The 22,577-nt window shown below is 40.2% G+C and overlaps 1 protein-coding gene across 6 annotated transcripts in view; it reads right to left on the bottom strand.

Moving 5' to 3' along the window:
• The window catches only part of LIMS1 (LIM zinc finger domain containing 1), an 82,019-nt gene that overhangs the window by 18,686 nt on the left and 40,756 nt on the right, over positions 1-22,577 (bottom strand). For 3 of the 6 annotated variants that reach the window (XM_026055491.1, XM_026055493.1, XM_026055492.1), the window contains exon 2: positions 583-742. In XM_026055491.1, the coding sequence (XP_025911276.1) occupies positions 583-742 (160 nt within the window). Of the gene's footprint in view, positions 1-582; positions 743-3,133; positions 3,331-18,077; positions 18,253-22,577 lie in introns of those variants that run through there. The other 3 variants (XM_026055489.1, XM_026055494.1, XM_026055490.1) reach the window with 2 other exon arrangements.

The raw sequence follows: 22,577 nt of genomic DNA, 5'->3' as shown, positions 1-22,577 counted from the left end.
GCGAGTGGGAGTGGTTTTTACTTTTGAAAGTATTTAAGAACTGCTAATTTAGAATCTTCCAGTTTGCTCTGTCTAGAATTGCCCTGACTTATGCCCCATTTGGGTTTGGGTGATTGCACATCTTTCCCTCAGCATGCTGACTTACAGACAAACATTTCAGCTGCAGTGCTGGCCCCACATAGCTCAGCAATAAACCTCCTATGGACTGCGGGAGGCTGGGATTTCACTCTATAGGACAGTTCTGCTCTCAGAATAACGTTCTCTGTATATTTCTGATAAAATATATAGATTGTCTTTACAGATTCTAGGGAAAAATTCAGCACCGAGAGAGAAATCTCCAGTAGTTTTTTCTCAACTCTGACAACAGTAGGTTGCACACCAAAGTCAGTCATACACACTGACGTCCTCCAGGTTTGCACAAAAATATTTCTACTTTTTTCTCTCTCCTGGGTGTATTCTTTCAGAACACAATTTTTGCCACAGCACTTTCTAAACTATTGATCTGTCTGTATTTACTTCTTGTACAAGAATGAAAAAACAAGCCAAAGAATTGGGGCAAGAACAACCTTCTGCCTGGCTTACCTCGTAGAAGAGCCCTTCGGGAAACTGCTGAAAGCACTGGGCACACACAAAGCACTGCTCATGGTACAGTTCACCGTTGCTGTTGACAATTTTCTCAGCAGGTGCAAAGCCACCTCTACAACGCTCACAGATGGCATTTGCAAGAGCATTTGCCATGTTGCTGTCRTAAAAAAGAAACAAAAAGAAAATTAGCCAAAACATGCAATCCCACTGATTTTAGTTCATCTCTTTTTTCTAAAGCCAGCTGTTTCAGCCTAATGCTAAGCTGCTCAATGAAAGCTTTTCTATGGACTTAATGACTTGTGGCATTCCCTCAGAAATAAAATGGTCATTTCCCCCCTGCCCATAACTCTTTAGAAATAAAAAAAACACAAAACAGTCTAATAACTTAATTTAAAAAACAGACAGAAACATCATCACAGATACATTCATAGCCATTTAATGAGGGGAAAAAACAGGTGACTCAACCAAGTACTATAAAAATGAAGACATACATTAGAATTACAGAAAACAAGGGCCAATGTTAGCAATAATTAACAACTTAGAATAATTTTCACATTGGAAGACATGAATGATAATATAATCCTAAAATACATGTAACAACATTGGTTCAAGCACTTTAAAATAGCAACATGAAAGCATATAAGGTATCTAGTCTAGCAGAAATTACTGAAAACCAGAGAAAGTAAACCATTATTCCTTACCCAGATTTCGCAAAGCTTAAAGTCATTTTACAAATTTAGTTTAAAGTCACGGGGTTTTGGTTTGTTTGTTAAGGTTAACCTTAGTGAGATCAGCTCCCTGCATCAGCTCGCCGTGTGCCAGTGTCAGTGTAAGGCCACAGGAGAGGGTGAGACTCTTGGGCYGCACTTACAGGCTGGACCGCTGCAACCCACACTTAGGCCAGCACAAGTTGTCATGGGACCCCACACTGGAGATGCCAGAAATATTCAATAGCCACCTTAGCTGCTTCTCAAAGGCATGCGGCTATAAAATGACAGGGTGGTATCTGTAAAATATTGGAGGGATTAGCTACTTCATTAGGATTAAGGCCACATCGGTGAGAGAGAGTACAGCTGTGCTACAGTTWATTAAGAATCTAGTACCAGGAAAAGGCTTACTTGATTTTTACATTACAGGTGTTTTCTTACTTATATCCAGACTCTCAGAGCTCTGCCTTTCAAGATCACCTTTCTGCCCCAATATCATTTGATAGCAGAGAGCAAATACAGGGCAATGGTCTAGGTTATACAGTCTGACCACAACTGACAAAACCAACAATTCAAACATCTACCTCGAAGCTTATTAAACAATTGCTGTTATTTTAAATGCACATATGCACATGCGCACATTTTGTACCAAAATTTTGTACCAAAATGTGCGCATGTGCATAGGTCTATTTTGCACACTTTTTGGTACACAGAGGAAAAATCATGGTGCACCTGTAAATGCAGAGGACTGTCCTGTGCAAGATGTCAAGCCCTTCCCACCAAGGGGCTAAAACCTCTTGGCTCCCACTGGATCCAATAGCAACTGAATCAATTCCTTGTACAGCAGCAGAGTTGGCAAACATACACCTATCACATGGTTCAAAACAAGTGTGCTTTATCTGTTTCTTACAATGTATAACAGAAGAGCTGTACACAAGGTCACATTTGACCAGTTATTATTCACTGTTTTCTTTTTCCCGCCTAGAGCCCTTTGCAGAAGAAGGCAGCAGTAACTGATACCAAAATATTCACCACCCTCTTAGTGAAATGAGTGGGTGAATCTCACAAATGAGATCAGATGGGAGAATGTTCTATACCATACATGATAACCCACAAGTATACTGAAAAATTGCAGTGATATATGTATAAGCAGTGGTTAACTATAAAGCCAGCCAATGCTCTCCAAGGATAGTATGTGCTTTATGGGAGGCATGGAGGGTTGCTGAAGCTCAGTCACTTCACCCATCCTATTCATCAATCTGAATGAACAGTAATCACAACATAAATTGGAATCTTTCATTATCACCTCAACAGTTCTTGAATACTAAGGATGCTAAACTTAAAAAATTACTCAATGTTAAGTGCTGTCAGACACAAAATGTAATCCAAACAAAAACATGAAACAGACACTTGCAAAATAACTACGTGAAAGAACAAAGCTTTCCATCTAAAAATGCAAAAATATTTGTTCACTTTAATTTGAAACACATATATGTAAAAACACCGATCTACACGATACTTCTGTTAGTAGTGGTACAGTTTATACATTTCCCCATAATAATAAGCAAATGATCTAAAATCAGAAGTCAGAGAGACTACTCAACAAATCCCAAACCAGTATCAACCACTAACAAAAATTTCTGGCACACATAATGATTAAGTCTATAGCAATGGCTCAAATATTAGTTGATGATTACAACTGGCAATGTATCAAACACAGAACAGTGGCAAAGGTTGCCTTAGTGACTTACACAGTCTACCCAGAGCTCAGATAATAAAAAACACATGCATAATACACAAATAATTTTACTTAAGTTACAAGCTGAACAAAATTAACTTACAATCTTGCATAAAAGTCACAAAACTCTTTGTAAACTTTTATGTCACTGTGCCTACGTTGCAATTTTGACACTGCTTTCTCGCCCTCATTTCCCGTGGCATTGTGTGCATCGTGAGTGACTTTGTGTGGAATCTCTTCATCCTCTGGGATCACATAAGGGCGAGCTCTGCTTTGGAAATCCATGTTGCTTTAAGTGCTTTCAAGGGTATATATTCTATAGGTTATACCGCAAAGAAACTGTAGGCAAAAGTCGGCAAAACATCGTGCTGGACTTCCCCCTTGTTCGCAGTGCAGTGATTTACTTCTGCAGCTTCGTGCCAGTCAGCCAGACACGCTCAGCGCTCGGCTAGAGCTTCAAGTTAAAAGTTCGGCAGCAACAGCGCAGCGCAAGTGTCAGGCTGTGATTTACAGAGAGGCGCTGGAAGCCGAGGAACACATTCCATTTCCAGGCTGTAACAGAAACCTGGACACTACAAAGCGGCTTCGCTATCTCCTGCTGATAGAAGCAGTCCATTCAGACCCAGGAGAGCTATTTTATGAGTAACCTATGTGACTGAACATGTTCCCCGTCAAACTTGTCCACAGGTACTTTCTTCTGAGGGGGATGGAGGTGGATTCCAGTAATATTTTATTGTGGGCAAGCCAGCAATGTACAGCATGAAGAAAATACTTCTGTCATGAGGTAAATATTGTTTTAATACTATGCTGTATTAATTACATTGCAAAAAATGGCCTTTTCTGTTCCACTTTTATCTTCTAAAGTCAAATGTGCTGAATTTATCTATAGGCATCTTTCTTCTTATCAGCACTTCAGAGAGGGTGTAGACACAGACAGACAGTTTGTTTCCATTTTGCTTAACAGGCCCTTAACAGAACAGCCAGGTAAGCTATAACAGGCAAATAAGTAGGAAAAATGAAACTTCATTTTCAGTGAGTGTGCTGTGTTTCGAACACTTGTCTGTGACATAAAAACACTTTATAGATCTGAAAGCTGAAGTAATTTATTACGGATAGTAGGGAAGTGAGAGCACAAGACCAGAAAGAAAGAAGAAAGGAAGTCAATCATTCCTTCGCTAAAGTATGCCCTCATAATGATTTTCATGCTGCAATTATTTGATGGCTATATTCTATTTAAAAAAAAAACTGTCATGTGCTGCTTACTAAGGAAAGCATGACAAACTTCAGATGTGTAGCCATTAATTACATTCTTTTAAGCTCTACCTGCTTAGAGTGAAACACTTGTGACAGACGTGGGATAGTCAGCTTCTAAGAACCTAAAACTTCAAATGAAAGAGGACTTCGGGAAACAGTCCTCAGCAACTGGTCTCTTGTGCTGAACTCACTCAACCTTGTTAGCAATCGATTAAATAGCAAAACCACATGCGCTTTGTGTTCTTGACACAAGGCTTCTTGGTATCCAAAGAATTTGCTAGTCTGAGAGGGAGCATGAGAAAGCGGAGGAGGACAGGAAGAAAAAGACTAGCGGGAACAAGTAGAGAAATTARAAATGGGAATCAACAAAGGATATGGTAGAAATTCCACTCAAGGCTGCTATTTTTTAATATGCCTTCAGTGTCTAAAAAATTGTCATCCTAGAACCTATTGCAGAGGGCCTCTTTTGAGACCATTTTTGACCAAATCTCACCCTGCTAACTGGCATAGTTTGCCTAGAAGTTTACCATGGAGCACAAACCACCCTCAGCACAGGCTTGGGCTCACACATAACCAGCTTGCAGGAAGAGAGCTAACACAGCCCTACAATTCTGCTGCTGCAAAGCACAAACAAATGGGCCAAATGTCTGCGAGGGGTTTGCTCAGGCAGACCCCTTATATAGGGGGGGTCTTATATATGTCTCTGCTTATATACCTCTCTGTAGGTCTGATGACCCAAGTCACATTAGAGCTACTGGGAGTCACAAGTTGTAACAGGCTAAGAAGGCTATACCCTCACTAGCTGCACAGCTTGGCTGGAGCTCAAGCCCTATTTTTATCTGTCTTGGAGCAAGTTCCATGTCAAGCAATGCTCAGGCCATAGCTCTAGGCCATGGTGATATTGCCAGGGCACAGTTGCAGGAAATGGTGCTGGAAGAAAAGGTTTCTGCATCTCCTGCTGCACCAGTGATGCAAACGAGCACTGTTTGCTAGTGTAGGACATGCAAACAGAACAATCCCGCTCTTTTTCTCCACGCTGGATCCCAACATTTCCTGCACAGGTAAATACTGAGTGTCTGTGAGTACGAAAAACTCCAAGGAGACTCATTGCAATGGACTAACAATGCCGTTTCATCCAGGATTAGCACAGGTGCACTAAGTCACTAAGGTAAGAAACAGCAAGCCAGTCTGTCTCCATCCCCCTTATCTGTGACCATCTCCTCAATCGTTTTCTTATATGTTTTGTCCCAGATTGCAGGAAATTCTCCTGAGAAGCTGCTGCTACAAATCAGAGAGCCCTTAAGCATTTCTGACTCCCTGTGGGCTACCTCAGTCCTTGCAGTAACCTGAAATCTGTAGGCTACAAAGGTGGCTAGAAGCCATTTCTGCTTCCTTGCATCTTCTGCTGGTCAACAGGAAAAAATCCACCCCGGTGCTTGGTTCTTCAGCTTGCTACTGTGCAATCTTCTGTGCGGCTGCAGCAAAGCAAGCAGTACAAGGAATCACTGCAATAAGTCCATCCACAAAGTCTGTTTTAATCTTCCTAACTTTTATTAAGAAGCAATCATATGAGATAATAAGTAGAAAAAGCCTTGTTCTGAATGCCTRCTGCCATTGCTCTCAGTGGAATTATTCTCAATTCACAGAATGTTAAGCAAGAAAGGAGCTTGCCAGGAGTTTAAAAAAGGCCTTTCTGCTACAATAGCAAAACAGCTTCCAGTGTGAAGGTTTGGTAATCCATGAATCCAGAGCAGATGCTCGTCTTTCTCTTTTTTTCACTTTGCTGGAGACTTGCTGCTAAGATCTAAAATTGGCTGTCAAAAATGTACTTTCATTAGGGAATTCTAGGTTACCATGAGGTGAAGCAGTCCACAGAGAGCGAGAAGTGTGTAGGGGTTCATTGATTTGCAGTAGCAGCAGCTTCCCAAGGGTATTCTCTGGAATCTGGGACAAAATCTACAAGCCAGCTGTTAAGGAAACAGTCAGTGATAAGGAGAGAAGAAAAGGGAGACGTTTAGCATTTAACTGGAAAAGGTAAGGAAGACGGAAGAAGACAGAGACACTGCTCCTGGCACACTGCGGATCTTATCAGGAGTCCAGGCAGAGAGCTGGGAAAGCGATAAAAGAAACAGAAGAGGAGCTGAGGGGAAGCGCACTGCTGCAATGGAGAAGGGCTTTAAAAGACAACAGCAACAATAACCATGTGGCTTTATCATCTCTGATGTGCAACYGCCCCGCAGCTCACGCCCTGCTTTCCCTGGAGAGCTTTTCAGTCCCGCTTTGGTCGTCGTGAGGGACCAAAGGGGACTCTTACAGAGAAGGCTGGGTGGCCAGCGCGCCCCGCCGCACACTGCGCCTCCTTCCACAAATAGATGTGCCGAGCAGCCACAGCTCCAAACAAGGTGCTTGGCAATCACAGCTGCTGCTTGGCAACCTACTTGTACAGCTGACCGTGAAATAACATTGCCCACTGGAGTACAAGCTTGCTGTGTCACTGGTGGTTTCAGGAGGCCACGTGCACCATCACGTTAGGCAGAGGGGAATGAAAAATTACAACACATCCCTCCCCTCGTAGAGGATGATTTCATTTTAATTATATTTAACAGCCAATGCTGTGCAATGTCTCTCACATGCAAAATACAGAAGAACTAGAATAAAAGTTTGCCCGTAAAATATACGTGACTTTGCAGCGCCTGCACTGATTTGTGCACCAACCTTTTAAAGTGCTAACTGATCTTTTGTGTCTTGTTACTGAAATTAAAAAACACTCTTGGGTTTTGATTTCTGCAATTGTTGGTCCTGTAAGCAACGACATATTTCCTATGTTAAATTGATCTCTTAATSCAACTGAAAGGAAGGTATAAATCTTTTCTATGAATAAAAATACACATTAATGGTAGGATTTGCACATGTGAACAGTCCTGCTCTAACTATTAAAAGGGATGCATCCTATTAAAAAGGATGGAAAACCATCTCAAAAACAACATGATAAAAAAATAGGTGAATTCTGAGTGCCCATGAAAGTTTCATCCTTCACTCTTGGCCATAAAAAGCACGATTAAGCTCATGTAGTGGGAGTTTAAACAGGGCAAACAAAAGACAACTCTAGCTGTTTCATATACTTCAATATAAACTTATTCTAGTATAAACATGTCCAAAAAATGCTTTGGTCTCTGCAAACAGAGAAGGTTCACATTCCATCTCTTCATAAGGAAATGAATATAACTGGAATAAGCAGGTAAGCAGCACCTTCCCACACAACTCTGTCTGTCATAGAAGCACAGTGAAAATCAGTTTCTAACAGAACTTGTAAAAAGGGAGAATAACATTTGAACTACAGTACTTTCTGTTGTAAGAAATATTTCAAAAAAAGCATTTCATTTTCTTTCAGCTGGTTACAAACATTACCAAAGCCATACCTTGTTTAAAATGAGAAATGATTTTTTTTTTCTATGTACAGCTATTTGATCCTTTTTAAACTGCCACCTCTTCCCCCCACACACTATTCTTTTTTTGAATTCTATACAGACAGGAGTAAATAAAAAGACACAGCATCATATATCAACAGCTCACAGTACTCTAATAAATTTGTGTTATATGAGACACAGCATGCTATCAGTTATTCTTAAGACTGCTTCCTGTGCAGTTGACTGTATGTACACTTTACCATGGCAAATATGCTCTATCCAAATTCTTTTAACGCAATAAACTTAGAAGACTTTAAAGATGCATATACATGAATGTGTTTCATATAAGAGCTTTTATACAACCCTTTCTAATTTAAGAACAGTAAGAAGGTCAGATACTAAATACTAGGGTGTACACATATAGTATCTTTAAGAAATTCACCTTAAAAAGAAAAATCCTTTCAAGAACAGGTGAGACCACATCAGGCTCACCAAACCCAAAAGCATCTTTCTGTTTGGACATATACACAAAGAACTTCACACCATCAAGTCCAACCAGTTCAAAAACCTGAAAGTGTTCGGGCAGAATAATATTGATATGGGGAGGGGAGGGGGGAGGAAAGTCAAGTGAAGGACAACCAAGTGTGATCAAGCAATTGCAGGCAACTGTGTTAGAGTGCATAAAGATAACCACGTCTCAATCAATGAGGTATTACAACCAACTATATGTGTGCTCCTCATCCATTGCTTAAGGAACAAATTTAAAGTTCAAATACATAAAAAAAAGTATGAGGCTGATCTTTGTATTTTCCGACATTTCAAATCCTAGGAAAATGCTACTATATTTCTCTTCAGAATAACAGTTCCATAGCACCAGTATTAAATACGCGTCATCTGTCATTAAATTCACCAAAAATACTTTACTGAATCCTTAGCGCAAAGGCAAATGTTAACCTTTACTTCTGCCTTAACCATTTGCCCACACTAGCTATGACTGATGTTTTTATAAGCTGAACACTGTGACCTGAACAGTTCATCCAGGAGCTATAATTAATGCCTTGACTAAACATAACATCCAGTCTACCATGAAAGACTTCTAGTATGTCCATGAAGTTCCTTATAGGGCCGAGATAACTGTCAACACCAGACTTTCTGGCTCTAAATGACATTCCTATTATAGTAACGACTCCACTGGAGATACCATGCTAAGGACTGACCTTCAGCTAAGGTGCTGCGGGACAGGGTTTACTTGGTCTCTAAGTAGCATGTCAGTTCCATGCAGATATTACCATTAATACTATACTTTCCACAACATAATCTCTCTAAACATTTTTCACTTTCAATAGGTTTATTTTTCTATTCTCATGCTTCTGATTGTGGAGTGCTGCTAAGTTTTTCATCGTCCGAATTAAACAATTTGTTTGGGGAAGGTAGAATGCAGTAAAGCAAACATCTTTTGAATCACTTCTCTTTTAGTGCTCTTCTCTCTCATACACAAATTAAATTGTAACTGTTATGTCATTTTTTTCTTCAAATATGCCCTGCAATATTATCAAGCTTTAAAAATAGCACAGAAAGGAAGACAGTTAAGCTGTCCGTAATTAACATAATGGAACTAAGTAATAACACTAATATTCAACAGCTGGAAGAAAATAACCTGAACTGATTTATGTTCCTAAGAGTCAACCATGAGTAATATACCAATAAATAAAGCTAATACAAAACAGCATTACTTTCATACTTCATTACAATGATCTTGACCTTTCGGGTAACACTGCCTGAAGACCATCATCTTACGACTTTGTACTCATTAGTTACCCAATAGTAGTAGCAAGCATTTCAAATAGGCACAGATGAATTCCAGTAACGGCTATTGAAAAGTAAGACTTGCCAAGCATTTTCCAAACTGAAGGCTTTGCTAACTATTGCAGGAATTTCTAAAGTCACAATTTTCACACTAACAGCTGACTAATGCTGAATACAGCAGGAGTGAATGAATATAATACTGTGTTTTAATTTAATTATTAAGTTACATTAATTTAATTTACTGTGTAATATTGTGATRCTACAGGCAGACTTGGGAGGAAGGATGTAAAAGTTACCACTTGCAATAAATCTTGGCAGGATTACCTGAAGGAGCAGAGTAGGAAATAGAGCCTGGGTTATTTGCTTGGTGGAAGAGAAGCAAAGGGAAAAGGGAGAATGATGGGATTTTTTGCCTTGGATCAGAGGGCTTCCAGCCCTGCCAAACCTCCTTCCCCTTTGTTATGGCACACTGAGTAAGTGGGTATAATTTGAGGATTAGCTTAAGAAAGGAATGTAGTTTAAAACTAAGCAATTGCTTATACACTTCAGGCAAAATTCACTACCCACAACATGGTAACTCGTGGAGCTATCCCAGAGCTGCAGTGCTAACATGTACCACTAAAAAAGAAGAAAAAATAAGGAGCAGGTTTCTATGTACCAGAAATATAGTGTATACTTCAGACTTTGAAGTTGGCAAGGAGAACCATACACAACAACAAATGAAAAACCTAATATCAAGGGAGACAAACAGCTAAAAATGTAAATTTTCCATACCGGAACAAGAAACAGAGTAGCCAGGGCAGTTTTGAGTCATAACTCTGAGCGGATAACATTTTTCCAATACCTGCATAGCAACACAGAGTTCAATAGGTATACTGAACTTGGGATCAAAAATTTTACCATCTGTGAAGAGCATGGCATGCATTGATTTAACATGCTGGAAAAGACAAAGTTTCACATCTACTTCACCTTCATCCATTCATTCCTTGCTGAAACCATTTGAATCTTTTATTTAAAAAGGCACAGTTGATAAATGCAGCCAGCTATTGCTAGCTTTGTTTGCCAATAGGTTACTTGCATTTGATTTTTAAGAGATGAATTCGGTTTTGGCTCATTTCCTTCTAGCTCTATCATGGCCATTAGGCAGACAGAAAAAGCAGAAGAAACAGCTACTGGGAAATGTGTTACATCACAAAAATCATGCAACAAATCTCTTGGCAGTGCACCCTGGTTGGAAAAAAGGGTTCTGCTTCAGTCAAAAGTCACCACACTGTCTTGTTGACATATTAAGACACATATCACAGGAAAGCTTATAGGAAGACTTACAATCTTCTAGAAAGAAGAGAAAACCTAAGTAACGTCATCCAAAAATGCTGCTCATGGAGTGTTACACATGAAATCATCATTTTAGAAAGTTGTCAAGAACTACTTAGAGTCAGAAATTTCTACAGAGTGGGCAGATACAAAACTGAACAATCCCTAAAATTCCTATGACAAAACAAGTGAAGAAAGAAAAACTCACAACCATGTGCACATGGCATCAGATAACATGAAAATTCAGAGCATCATGCGTACTTGGGGAACGCCTTAAGATTCCTGGAAGCAAGGTGTGACCAGATGAGTTAACAGAAGAGAAGAATACTCAAGGTCACAAGCTGTGTAGGAAGTCCCTGAGCCACAGGTGGCTGGAAACTGGGATTACTACTACAGGGAAATCCCATAAAAGTTTGCTCTTCTCTTATACCTGCCCTCCGTAGGCATCAGCTTTTGGCCACCGTCAGAGGCAACATACTTTGCAAGGTGTATTTGGACCCGACATGGTATGATCTTTCCTATGTCTGAACAGCATCATGGAAAAGGCTCAGGGCTCTCTAGAGCTCATCGTGCCCGCTAGCTTTGCATTTGCTAGAACAGCTCAGAGACCACAGGAAAGGAAAACGAAAAGATGGGGAACTCAAAATTACACCCTTCAAGCTTGCTCTCTGTCATGCCTACAGATTGACAACTTTCATTTAAGGAGTGACATTCACATAAAATGCAGTTTTCTCTCCTCTGCAGAATATTTCTGTGTATAAATTCACAGTTCAGTGTGACAGACTGAATTCAAACAACTTAATTATACAGAAGAATAATGGGGAATAATGAGCAATTACATATTTTGTAAAGAACACCTTTGATTAGGTGTTCTCAGAGCATATGAAATCAAAATTAAAAAAAACTACAACTTATATTTATCCAACTAGCATTGTAAGAAAGAGCAAGGAAAATTCTAACTGCTATAATCATTGAAGCTTAACAAATTTATTTAAATCATAAATTATTACAATGAGGCAAACATAAGATGAATGGTAGCAATTGCCTGGCTTTCTGTTATGCAACCTCCGGTGATTTGCAGTCAGGGAAGGCAATAGGGTAAGCAAGTCAAACAAAATTGCTTAACAGTTATTATGCAATACAAAGACAAGGGGTGAGCGAGAAGGCAAGAGGAAAAAAAAAAGGGTGTGTTCACCATCAGCTATTTTAACCCCTAAAGCAATGAAAAGTACAGAGAAAAATATGTAAAGCCTCTAGTCATTTGGATACCTCAGACTATGGCTTAACACACCTTCTAAGGTGTGTTAAGCATATTTTTGCTTGCTGGAAGTTACTATAATTAATAATTCAATGGTGCATTTACACAGACAAATCCTCTCTCCAATTAGAGCGCCCAGCAGATGAGCCAAAATGTTTTTTTTAATCAAGAGTTCTAAAGCATCTGATTCAAATAAATATTTATATGTCCCAACTCCCTATTGCTCCAGCAGTGTTTCTAACCACAATGATGAATTGTAATTTTTTTGTGGCTGAACTTTTATTTTCATACTCTTCCTGGTTTAATAAATTAGTCTATTTCTTTACCAATGTGTTGAATAATTACTGCTTTACCTGCTGATACTGGAAGCTAAGTATCTACATAAAGAAAAAGGAAGTGTAAATATTAACATTTGTGACGCTGTTAAGAAATGTTACTAGTGGAAATTGAATTTAAGAATTCGTTGAGTTAAAGATCTGTTCTTTCTGCCTTCTCCTAATCCCAGCACCTGGAGGAACCTGAAAGCCCAACAGGGTCCCTGGTTCCCCAGATGGACCCCTACCAGCATGTTTTGTTGTTCCTGCTAGAAAGGATAGGAGGTCTGGGGGGCAGATGTGGCTGGAAACACCTGCACATCTTTGCTATCTACTACAGATGGGGAGGGAGGTTTGACTGGAGGTCAAGGAGACTTATGACCTTGCACAACTCCCAAAATGCTACATTTCATTAGGAAAAGGAGGCACTCAGACCTGTCACATTGCCAGTGTCTTGTTTGTTCATTCATTTCTTTTTAAACCTTTCTGCAAGCTTTGCTGCACTGAGTCCACCCTCCCCAGTCTTAGTGGGACTAAGGAATGTGCTTATGTCTTCTAATTTCTCTGCAAGAGAGTCTTTGTGCATGAAATTTTGGGGCACATCAGGATTTTGGGGCCTTCCAACCTGGAGTGACTGTGCACAGGCAGGCGGGTGTTTGAGTGGAGCCAACAGAAGATCGTCTGCACCTACTCTGCCTTCCCTTCACAGGGGAAAAGTTTCTAACTTCCCTTTCCCTTTCTTAGAAGCATCTATCGTGCTTTCTGCACAAGAAAACAGAGCAGTGAACTACTTGAATAGCTGACAGCTACTGAATGAAGCTTGCCAACAACTGCTGTTGAAAATGGTGAAATGTTTGGTAAAGGTTTGAGACCAACCTCTTCCAAAGTTGTTTACATTTTTAATTGCACTTGTTTGAACATACAYGAACTTGAAGAGAGTTATGGACAATACACTTTGATCAAATGTGTTTTAAGTGTAACTGTTATAAATAAATAAATAAATGAAATAAACTGAGAATTGTCCTTGCTTTTCACAATGCATTTTATTGAACTTTGGAAACGAATAGCATGAATTTTTCAAAGGAATCACCATATTTTAACAAAGGGCAAGGGAGGAGAAGTGGGAGATGCAAAAATAGCAAGTATATGATTAATCATTAGAAGTCACTTAATAGTAGCTGTAAATATATGCTTACAATTTCCTTTGCATCCTGTTTGCTGAAAAAAGCAAGGATGAATAGCTCAGCATACAGGTAGAATTTTTTTAAACATCTTTTTAACAAACAAGGCAAGGCAAGATTTCTCAGAGAAGTTGTTTTTCTTAATTCACCAAATCAACATAGCTGGAAAAGAACATGCCTTCTCAGTACTGAAAACAGCAGCAGAGTTGCCAGCTTGCAGTTAGTTCGACGACTGCTGCTTTTGCTCCAGACAAGGGATATAAAAGCATCAGAAAGCCTTCTGCACTGCATGTTTTGAACTCTGCACCCACAAAACATCCTAGATCAGTTAAGATCCATACACTAGTAAGTCTAGTGCAAGCAGGGGAAGAGAGGACTGCATTCAGGATCCCTGCCCTAATGGATGTCTAAATCAGGCRTCGTAGTTTTACTGTGCAAGTTCAAGAAAAGTATGAGCCATCCAGACCACCTCTTACATGGGGCTATCAGGCTCCAGCTCCCTATGAAGTTAGTAAAGCACCTGCAACATCTATAACAGATTGAAAGGCATCCAGAGAGATTTCAAGGTTTGTTAAGTGATACACAGAGCAGGAGAGAGAGAAATGGAAGCTGTATTTTCCACCCCCCCCATGAATGTGCTGCCAGCACAAGGGCTGGTGGTATCACTTGGGCATCTTATGCCAAGAGGAGGAGGGTAGAGGGAGGGCAATTCAGTCCATACCGAGATAGGTTCCTAAAAGAGGTGGGATGAGTTCTTTCCCTTTCCCCCCACCTCGGTCCCAGCTTTCTCAGTCAAGCTCAGGGCTGCCATTTATGGCTGTGGGTGGCTTCCCTTGAAATGGCCTTACTGTTGTCAACTGGATGGACTCTAGCAGGTCATTACCTGTTCTGCTGGGACAGCTCAGATGCTCAGTCCTCATATCATTTCCAACCCTGAGGTAACTGGAGCACGTTTTGAGCTAGTGCCATACACCACCAGTCTGTGACCTGCAGCACTTCAGTGCTATGCCAGCAGTTGAACCTTTCTGAAGCAGCAAGAGGAATCACGGTGTGGATAGCGGGGGTGGGAATGAGTAAAACCATGCATTAAAGTAAGCTCTGCTGTTGGTGAATCAGGCCCCTTAGGATAGCCAAAGTTGGGTGAGATGAGCTCCACTCAAGATGATCTAGCACCTCCTTGCTAGAGCAAGGAATGTTTGGAGAGGCACCGTTAAATCTAAAATTCATTTAGGGGGTTCTGCTGTAAACAGAAAGCTGACAAGCTATAAAACTTAATGAAAAGAGCCAAACCATATCCCTATGGCCTTTCCTACAGAAGATTCTGGGGGAAATGTGCATAGAGACTGACTCATCATAAACTGAAGAGCAGATCTGAAAGACAATGATGGGGGTCAAACCTTTGACTATACTGTCATTAATGGACACAGATGCACAAGTTAAAGATCAGCTTCCTGTTATGGAGCTCAGAATACCACAGCACACGACCTGTCATGAAGTCATGTCAACATAGGAAATTGCTTTTGTACATTAAAGAAAATTGTTTTAAGGAACTTTGTTTCCTGGAAAATGAAATCTATAATATAAATGTATATTCTGTATATGTTTAGGCATTCCAAAATATTGCACAGCGCTGTGCAGGAGGACAGTGCCCTAATTATTAATGATCTGGTGGGTTTTAAGTGCAAATAAAATGGACATTCCAAGGCATGAGCAAAGGCAGAATTTTGGCACTCATTAATTGCTTTGCAGCACTGATAATGGCAATCCTTGACCGGACTCTGGCTGGGCCTCCAGGGCAGTTTGCAGGCACCCCAAAGCGTCTGTCTCCACTAGCCGTGAGCTCACTGTGCAGAGCCTGGTTCCTCCCGTGATCCCAACCAGAGAGCACACAGCTGCAATCACAGTCGGGCACCAAGCTGCAGTGCAGACGCTAAGACACCCCGTGCAGAAAGTAAAGGGGGCTCAACAGCTGCCAGTTGGGTTACTTAGTGCTGTTTTATGTCTTATCAGAGGAACACCCAGGCTTGGATCCCACAAAATAACTACCAGTGAAGACAGAGAACTCAAAAAAGGTAGGGAAGAGAAATCCCATAATGGGAAGAGATGTAAAAGGCAGTGAAAATATCATGCTGTATGGCTTTAACAACTTAAAACAACAACAAAAAAACAAACAAACAGAAATTCTCACAGGACACCTTAAGGAAATGAGCATCTGGTACATTTTGGCCCAAGATTAAAAAATACAGCAGCTTAAGGGGAAAAAAAAGCTTACAGTGAACTGCTCCTCAAGGGCTGATATTATTTAACACATTAGATTAATATGCATGTAAAATGAAATACAAAGGAGCTAGAACAAAGAAATGAAGAGAAAAACTACAGGAGGGTATTGCAAAGCTCTGCAGAATGGCAAGCTATATTTAGCAGACATGAAAGAAACCTCTTGTCTTTCTTGTGGACTCTTGATATTCTGAAAATATTTGCTGAGGACAGACAATGAGGTGTTACTGGGGAGAGCATAAGAAAAAAGCTAGAGGTTTTCAGCTTTTCTGTTCTAGAAAATTAAAGGCCATTTTCTCTTCATTCCTGATTGCTCTTTGCCCTGTTGTTAYGTCATTATTTTGTACTTATGCTACAGCTTTTTGTCATGGAGAGTGCAGTAAAAATCACAAATAAGGCTGCCTGGCAACACACAATGAAATATAACAAAATGGGTTAGGAAGGAGCAAGGTCTAGTTTAAATAAGAACTAGTTTAAGCTGAGAGCAAATATAAGAAAAGCTCTGTCCTTCTTAGGTAAATGTTTTTGATTCCTCCTGACTCTTCACTTCCACAGATACCATTTACCAGATATCTTTACTAGGTTGTCCCCCTGCTCTAGGAGTATTATCTGACTATCCTCTATTCACCTTCTTGTATCTCCAGTACCTTCCCCTTAAAAAAATAAAATGAAAGCAGAGGAAAGTTAAGATCAATCCCCGTTTCCCATTTTTCTTGTCTTAAACTGGAAGGGGCTCAGGAAGAAACCAACACACCTAGGTTATATTGATATAGACCCCCCTCGCCCCACACAAAGGGCCTCATTCCAGTCTGGGACACATACATCATGGGCCACTATAAATAAGAGAAACAACAACATAACTGCTAGAGAGCTAGCACATTAGTGACTCATTTTTAGGTATCTGCTTGGAAAAGCAGCTTTCTCTTCCCTAACAAGATACATTCTTCCTCATTGCTAGTTTTACATAAAAGAGACTAAACGAAGTCAAGAATCTCTTCACATCTCTTACTCTAAGAAGTCTGGTGATTTTTCCATCTATAATTAACTATATGAATGTAATATATACTATTAATGCTTTTAAAAGTCCACCTAAGAAAACAATTCAAAATGAGTATTATAAATAGACAAAGTATACATATAAGATCCACAAGTTAACACATTTATAGAAGTGATTTGATTTTTCTCATAGCAAATAATCTCAATAGGTTACCATAATATTTTGCCACAAAAATGTTTTAATTGAGGTGCTTAGTGATAACAAAGGGGTGAATCTCCCAAAATCAGAATACCTATCCTTCTGAAATTACTAACTCATGTAATGAAACTACAGTAACAAAAACACGTAAATTAAGACACATTCCTATCTGATGCACAAACACTAACACCAAAAAATACTCTAAAAATAAAACCAAAGAAAAGGCATTAGGAGATAGGAAGTACTTCCTCTCCACTGATGCTTTTGTTAGCATTTACACAAGAATCCTTTTCTAAGGAGCCTGAAGTGGCAACAGATTGCTTTCACACTGAGAATACTGGGGGGGGGGGTAGCGTTTTTCCTTTTTTTGTGGCTGCATTTACAGATGTTACAAACTCTTCTTCAGTGTTACCGTCCCAGGCACAGCCTTTCAAAAATCCACCGCACTGCTTTCAAAGAAATGCAGCACCAGGAAGATAACCCCCAGACATTAAATGGCTTTCTGATTTTTGTTTACCCTTCCTTCATAAGGTCATGCTAAGTGGTTCCACTGCATTCTTTTGTCTAAAGCCATTTCAATAACAAAGAATCCTCTATGAAGAAAGTGAGGGCCAGCAAGCGGCACAGACCCTTCGCCACCCAGGCAGCCCCCAGACTGACAGCACAGAGACCCCAGAGAAGCACCACGAGCTCTCCTTGGCTTCGGCCACAACGCTCTGGTGACCAAGGCTGGTTTTAAACTAGAACGAACAAAGCTGTCAGATCATGGAAAGTCATTCACGTGTAAATGCTGGCTGGCAAGGGACCCAGAAGTAACCACTAGCTCTTCCCGGACCTAGGGAACAGATTCATGCCATCGCCAATAAAGACAAGTCACCACCATGGGCTCTCTATTATTCCTCCTCCTTTTCGCAGTGCTTTGGGACTACTCTTCAACGCACGTGCTTTGCAATGGCTTTCCAGAGCCTTGTCTGCATTTTGCCAGAGCACTCCCCCAAGAACGGGTCCGGGCGCCTGCGCTTACCGCCGATTCGCACTCACCTCAGCTTCTCTTCATGCGACCCGTGGAGTCCCAAACTATCAGGGCGATCCCGTCTCCTCCTGTACAGACCTGAATGTGACAACTCTTTCAGCTGCAAGGCGGTCATATCTCTCTAACCAGAGGGGTTTGGGGTTTTTTGCTTGTTTGTTTTTTGGAGGGGGTTGCTTCGGGCTGGGGCTTTTCCCCCAGATGTTGCTGGCGAGGAGCACGCCTGCCAAGGCGCCTGGAGAGCCGGCGCTCAGCAGCGCGCCTGCACACCTGCAGCCGCCGGCCCGGCCAACCTCTGCGCGCAGGCAGCCGCTGCTCGGCTTCCTGTTTCTCACAGGTACACACCCTCCTGAAGGGCACTACGCTTCCCCGCCCGCTTTATCGCACCTCGGGGAGGTCTGTGGCAAGCCTCCCCGGCTGCCCCGCGGCTTTGTTCAAACTCAAAGCTTCGCCGCCCGGACAGGAGCGACACCGCACTGCATTCTGCAAACTATTCCTTGCCCCAGCGCCCGCTGCAATTAGCGCAAAATCTCCCAGCTCGTAGTGAGCTATTAACTCTTTCCCGCTATAATTTACAGCGGAAAGAAACTCATTACTGCTATAAAAATTTGGAGTTACTCAAGCGTGTAAGCAAATTCTAATATGGAGATTTATCCAGCAAACTGACTTCAGTAACCGTCATTAAAATAATCTTTTGGAAGCACAGTAACACTGTGCATTTATCAGACAATGCTCTTTTCCACAGATCCTTAAGAATTAAAAAAAAAGTATGGTCTTTATTTTTTCTTCTCTAAGCTATCAAAACATAGCCACTGTAGCTATTTGTCACATTTTGTAGTGATGAAGTGTCCCGTGTAAATTATAAAACAGGAATGAAAACGCTTAAGGTTTCCTGTAAGACAGGAAGGTGACTAGCAGGGATTTGCAAGCTGTGTCTCATCTTAATTAGTAATAAAGACTTTTAATTTGAACTTAAAAGGAAGTTTCAAAAAACTTTTTTTTTTGAAAAATATTTGAAGTTTTTTTGACTTTATTCTTAGTGCATGTGAACAAACCCTTAATCCAGAGTTTTTACTTCTATGTTGAGATTTCAGGGGGGTTGGGGGTTTGTTTTTTAAATGAACTTTTATATAATAAAAGCAAAGAAACCCAACAATTTGCAAGGACTCTTGACTGGGATAGGAAACAAGATCTGTGTAGTATGAATTTCACAGTTCATTACTGGAGTGTTTATTTTGTAGTGGAATACATATGAGAGAGTATTTTTGAATTGTTGTAACAGAGAAAAGCACAAAATATGTAATAATGGATATATCACTTGATACCAATTTTGTCAAGATTACTAGACATATAAGGACAATAGTTTTATACGATGCTATCAATGTGCGTAAGTCTGGAATGTCATCAAAATATAATATAAAACATCATACAATGGAAAAATAACAGAAATTATTCTGGAAAAGGCATCGCATAAACTATTACCCATTTGACATGTTAAGAGATTCAAAATTATATATATGATGTTAGAAGGCTGAACATATTTAAACGTCGACAAGAGCTATCCTCCTATCCTCAGGAGATAAAAGAGAGAACAGTCACAATATTTGCCTAAACATGCTGCATTCCAGTTTCAAACAAAGTTTTTAAAATTATTTCTCAATATGAAGCAGGATAAGCTTAAACATAATTAAACGACATTTCCCTGCAGTTAGTCAGTCAGTGATTTAATGAAAAGTTAATGCTGTTACAAGCATTAAGTATGGCAGATGACAGATGCACATGGCACAGCAGCCTTTATAAACTATCAACAGTTTCTTACTGTGCTTTAAATAATCAGTGTACCCATGATACATCTTTGTCCAATTTTAGATAATAACCTAAAAAGTGAAGATATAGAGTAGATCTTTTGCTGTGGAAAAGCTTTTTGTAAACAAATAAAATCGAACTGTTACCTACAAATTTGTTTGTGGAATTTTATTAACTACAGTAGCGATGTCTTCAATTTACTTTTTGTATTAATCATTATATGAGTTCATCAAAAATTAATGAAAAAAATCTTCACTTGCTTTGTTGCAAATTGACTTATTCTGAAGCATGCAAGTGCTAAATTCATGCTTATCTGCATGAACAGCCTCTGTACTTGGATAGCCTATAGGACAATCTCTCTCACTAAAATGTAGTTAAGAATCATAATTGCACCAGACTGGTATTATTCAAAATTAAAGTCAATGCCCCCAGACAGAGCCAATAAATTTAAAGAATACAAGAAGTCCAGACATTGAAAATGCATCATTTGATAGAGAGCTGTTCAACATCAAATCCACCTCAGCATAAAGGAGGGCAAGATGATTGGTTATTTTTCAACRTGGACCGAGAGTCAGCTCCATGGCATCTTTTTTTAGTGTCTTCTTCAATAAACTTCAGGAGGGATCTAAACTGATTGAGAAAAACTGTTAGAGAACTTGAGGACAAGCTAAAAGCTTTCTGAAAAAAGAAATCCAAACTGGACTTCTTTTCTGCCTTATAGGATCCACACCAATTCTCGTAAGAAACGAGGTTTCAAATCTGAAATTATTCAAACAGCTGAACCTTAAATTCTGACTCTCTAATATATGTTGTAAAGGTGTTTTTTTGAGARATGGTGGGAATGCAAATGATATTTCTCCACTAAGGTGGTTAAATGTTTCCAGAAAGCAGCTCAGATGGCTCTAGCTCCACAGGAAAAAATTTCCTGAGTGAGTGCCTGCTACTCCCCCACCTTCTTTTACCTTCCAGTCTCTATCTGTTGTTTATAATACTTTTTTTGAAACAGACTACATTCTTTTTGCATAGGACTGGGCTACCTGAATCTTTCACATTCCATAAGAATTTTTGAAGGCCAGCCAAGTTACCATTGCTTTTCTTGTTACCAGCAATATATAGCCTCCTTTTATGTTCTGTACTTTGAAGATCGAGCCTTCATTTTTCAGTGCATTCCTCTTTACTCATGCAACCAACCTTCTTCCCTCCCCCAAAGAAAAAGCTCTGCTAGCACTGATACTGGACTGTGGCTGATAATCATGGTACTGTCAATACTTTATTAGAGGAAAATATTCACCTGCGTCTAAGTAGTGAAAGGTGGAATCTAAATACAAACTATGCAGTCCTTCATTCATCCCAAACTATAAAGATATTTTATTATGTGGTTCAAGTCTCATGCTTCAATTTTCAATTCAGCCCTACAAAGAACTTTTCTTGATATTACACGCCTGAATTTTATTAATATCTCATGCCTGAAAAAGTATTTTGCAGGATTGAAGTGCTCTCTCAAAATCTTGTGAACATATTATTATACCGGTGACTGTAGGTATACAAACTTTTTAAGACTGATAGGTTATGACCAATTATTTTCCACTATGTTCAAAGAGACATGAACTGTAATCAAAGATGCTAAAAACCAGTATATCTTGGATTAGAGAATAATAATTAGACTTACTGGGATTTATTATTAATACATTTTTTCATGAGTTCTTAGTTACAGAAGATGCCTGTTAACTACAGAACTAGAAAAGATAAAGCTTTAGCAGAATTCTCATTCTACACAGAGAAGCCTTTATCAGTGTTACTGGTCTTTCTTCTCTCTCCAACATCTTTTTTATTATTATTATTTTTTAAGTTTAAAACACACCATAGAACTTTGATTAAGTTTACTCTGAAGATTTTCAAAGTGATAGAAAAAGCTGCTTTCAGGGCAGCATAAAAGGCCCCCAAAAAATCAGAAGAGCATTACAAGAACAGCGTGCGAATGCCCCAGAGGACACTTGGTCAGAAGGCGGCGATGGCGGGGGCAGGAGGGGGAGAAGGTTTCTCCATCCCCTACTTCCAGCCCAGCTTATTGCCGCAGTGAGTCTCTCGAGAGAAGTGTTTCCAGACTGTTCCCTTTCTACTATTTCTCACAAGGTCTGGAAGAAAAACACTCTCTCAAGTCAAAACAAAAAAGATGAGATTAAAATCAACCACTCTTCCCTGTGTTTTTACTTGGAGAGCCTTCTCCCTGCCCTGTCTCCAAGGGCGCGGGGAAGTAGGGAAGTGCTGCTGGGACGTAYGCCAGGGCCCTCCAGGCAAACAGGCAGCGCCCAGCCAACGACACCTGGACGCCACCACCTGAAACGGTCCCAGTTTTGGGAGTGCCCATGCACAGCGAGCGAAGGAAGATGTAAACAACCTCTTACAAGAACCTCAGCAGCACGCGGCTAATGCGCCGATCACAAGTGAAACTTCGTGCCTCTCTGCACTGCGGTGGCGAGTCCCTGCACACGGGTTTTGGTGCCAAGGAACACCATGCAGTGCTGTGGACTGCTACTAACACGGATAATGACGAAAGGAAATGGGCAGAGATAAATCAAGGCACAAATCTAAGGACGTGAACTTTGACAGAAATTTCAAAGCTTCACAGGAGCCTAAAATGGTTGATTCGAGGAGTTAAATAATTAACCAATTGCACGTTTCCTTCCTTGTCTAATGCAACTTCA

The sequence above is a fragment of the Apteryx rowi genome, unplaced genomic scaffold, assembly GCF_003343035.1.
Source record: "Apteryx rowi isolate R43461 unplaced genomic scaffold, aptRow1 scaffold_123, whole genome shotgun sequence".
Taxonomy (NCBI): domain Eukaryota; kingdom Metazoa; phylum Chordata; class Aves; order Apterygiformes; family Apterygidae; genus Apteryx; species Apteryx rowi.
Note: the sequence above shows the minus strand (reverse complement) of the source record. Positions and strands in the feature narration are given on the sequence as shown.